We start from the raw sequence: 2,041 nt of genomic DNA on the forward strand, positions 1-2,041 counted from the left end.
CACAGACACACACACACAGACACTCACACACACACACACTCACACACACACTCACACTCTCACACACACACTCACACACAGACACACATGCACTCACACACACAGTTTCTGGGAGGTAGAGCACTTTGTGAACATTCTGTTCTGATGCTGCACACAGGTCTGATACAAGATGGATTCACACAAGGTCCCTATTACAAGTGTCTCGTGGCTGAAGTCCCAGCGGATCGAGCCTGTCGAGGTAACGGCCTGTTCTTTCCAGTCTCCAGGACATTTTACTTATTGACTGGTGGGATGCGGGACTGGGCCCAGCGGTTGTTGCCCGTCCCTAATTGCCCCTTGAGACGGTGGTTGGGGCTGCTTTCTCGAACCGCTGTAGCTGCAGGAACGGCCCACACAGATAGGGAGGCCACGGTGAGAGCTACGATAGGATTGGGTGGGACTTCTGGTGAGGCCTAACTTCATGTTGGGAGAACCACACCTTTGTATCTTTTACCAATCTCCTGAAGAGCAAGGTGTGCTCCTCACTGGGCTGCAGCGAGTTGCTCATTGAGGGGGATTACAGCTTGTTAAAGACTTTATTGACCCGGTGACACTGAAGGAATGGCCAGCTGTTATCCAAGTCAGGATGGTGAGTGGCTTGGAGGGGAACTTGCAGGGCATGGTGTTCCATAAAGCTGCTTACCTGATCAATGGTAACCCCCAGGATGTTGATAGTGGGGGGATTCAGTGATGGTAACACCATTGAATGTCAAGGGGGCAATGGTTAGATTCTCTCTCAATGGTAACCCCCAGGATGTTGATACTGAGGGATTTGGTGATGGTAACGCTGCCAAGGGAGGATGGATAGATTCTCGCTTGTTGGAGATGGTCATCACTTGGCATTTGTGTGGCGCGAATGTCACTTGCCACTTGTCAGCCCAAGCCTGGATATTGTCCAGGTCTTGCTACACTTGGACACAGATGGCTTCAGTATCTGAGGAGTGGAGAATGGCGCCGAACGCTGTGCAATCATCGGCGAACGTCCCCACTTCTGATGGAGGGAAGAGGAAGCAGCTGAAGGTGGTTGGGGCCTACGACACTGAGGAACTCCTGCAGAGATGTCCTGGAGCTGAGGTGACTGACCTCCAACAACCACGACCACCGACCTACAAGGGTCAGAATCTTACAGAGGACTGAAATGACAAGGGATAATGGTGGGACTTATGACAGAATGGGGCGGAAATTCCAGTCAGGCCTAACTTGGCATCGGGGAAAAAAAAAACACTGTTGCATCGTTTGTGAACTTGCCGAAGGGCAAGGCGTGATTATTGCTTGGCTGATGCGAGTTACCATTTGAGAGGGGATCGTAGCCACAACTGGTCCCATCAATACTTAACCCTGACCTCCCCAATGCTCGGCAGCGAATAGCATCTCAACGGCTCCCTCCATGAGCACCCACCACATCCCTACACACTCTCTGCCCCACTGCCCCCCCGTCCATAGGCACAGGAAGCCCAGCAACGTCAGGGCTGTGTTTCAAGGCAGTGTGAGAGATAGTGAGTGTTGCGAGAACGCTTGTGGTAAGACAATGGGATTTGGCCAGGAATGACTGAGATCCAGCCCCTGGGAACACCACCCGAACTGCAGTTTCCCCTCTGAGCCCGCTCAGCATTCCCATTTGGAAATATAGCAGCTGTTCATACAAGGTCAAAACCCTGGAACTCCCTCCCTAAAGGCACTATCCCTATCCCACATGGTGGACAACAGAAGTTCAAGAAGGTGGTTCACCCCCACCTTCTCAAGGGGCAACTAGGGATGGGCAACAAATTCTAAGCCCGGTCACTTCCAGACAGGTCAATAAACGGTAGAGGTCATGGGTTTGGAAGGTGCTGTCTAAGGAGCCTTGGCGAGTCGCTGCAGTGCATCTTGTAGATGGTACACACTGCTGCGACTGAGGGTCGGTGGTGGAGGGAGTGGGTGCTTGTGGGTCTGGTGCCAATCCAAGAGGGGGCTGCTGTGTCCTGGATGGTGTCAAGCTTCTCGAGCATTGTTAGAGCTGCCC

At 52.7% G+C, this 2,041-nt stretch overlaps 1 protein-coding gene across 1 annotated transcript in view; it reads left to right on the forward strand.

The window, feature by feature from the left end:
* The window catches only part of LOC125487859 (diamine acetyltransferase 1-like), a 9,305-nt gene that overhangs the window by 3,647 nt on the left and 3,617 nt on the right, over positions 1-2,041 (forward strand). Inside the window, exon 3 of the mRNA XM_048620304.1 lies at positions 158-238. Coding sequence (XP_048476261.1) covers positions 158-238 — 81 coding nt within the window. The remainder of the gene's footprint in view (positions 1-157; positions 239-2,041) is intronic.

Source organism: Rhincodon typus, chromosome 46, assembly GCF_021869965.1.
Source record: "Rhincodon typus isolate 14 chromosome 46, sRhiTyp1.1, whole genome shotgun sequence".
Lineage (NCBI taxonomy): Eukaryota > Metazoa > Chordata > Chondrichthyes > Orectolobiformes > Rhincodontidae > Rhincodon > Rhincodon typus.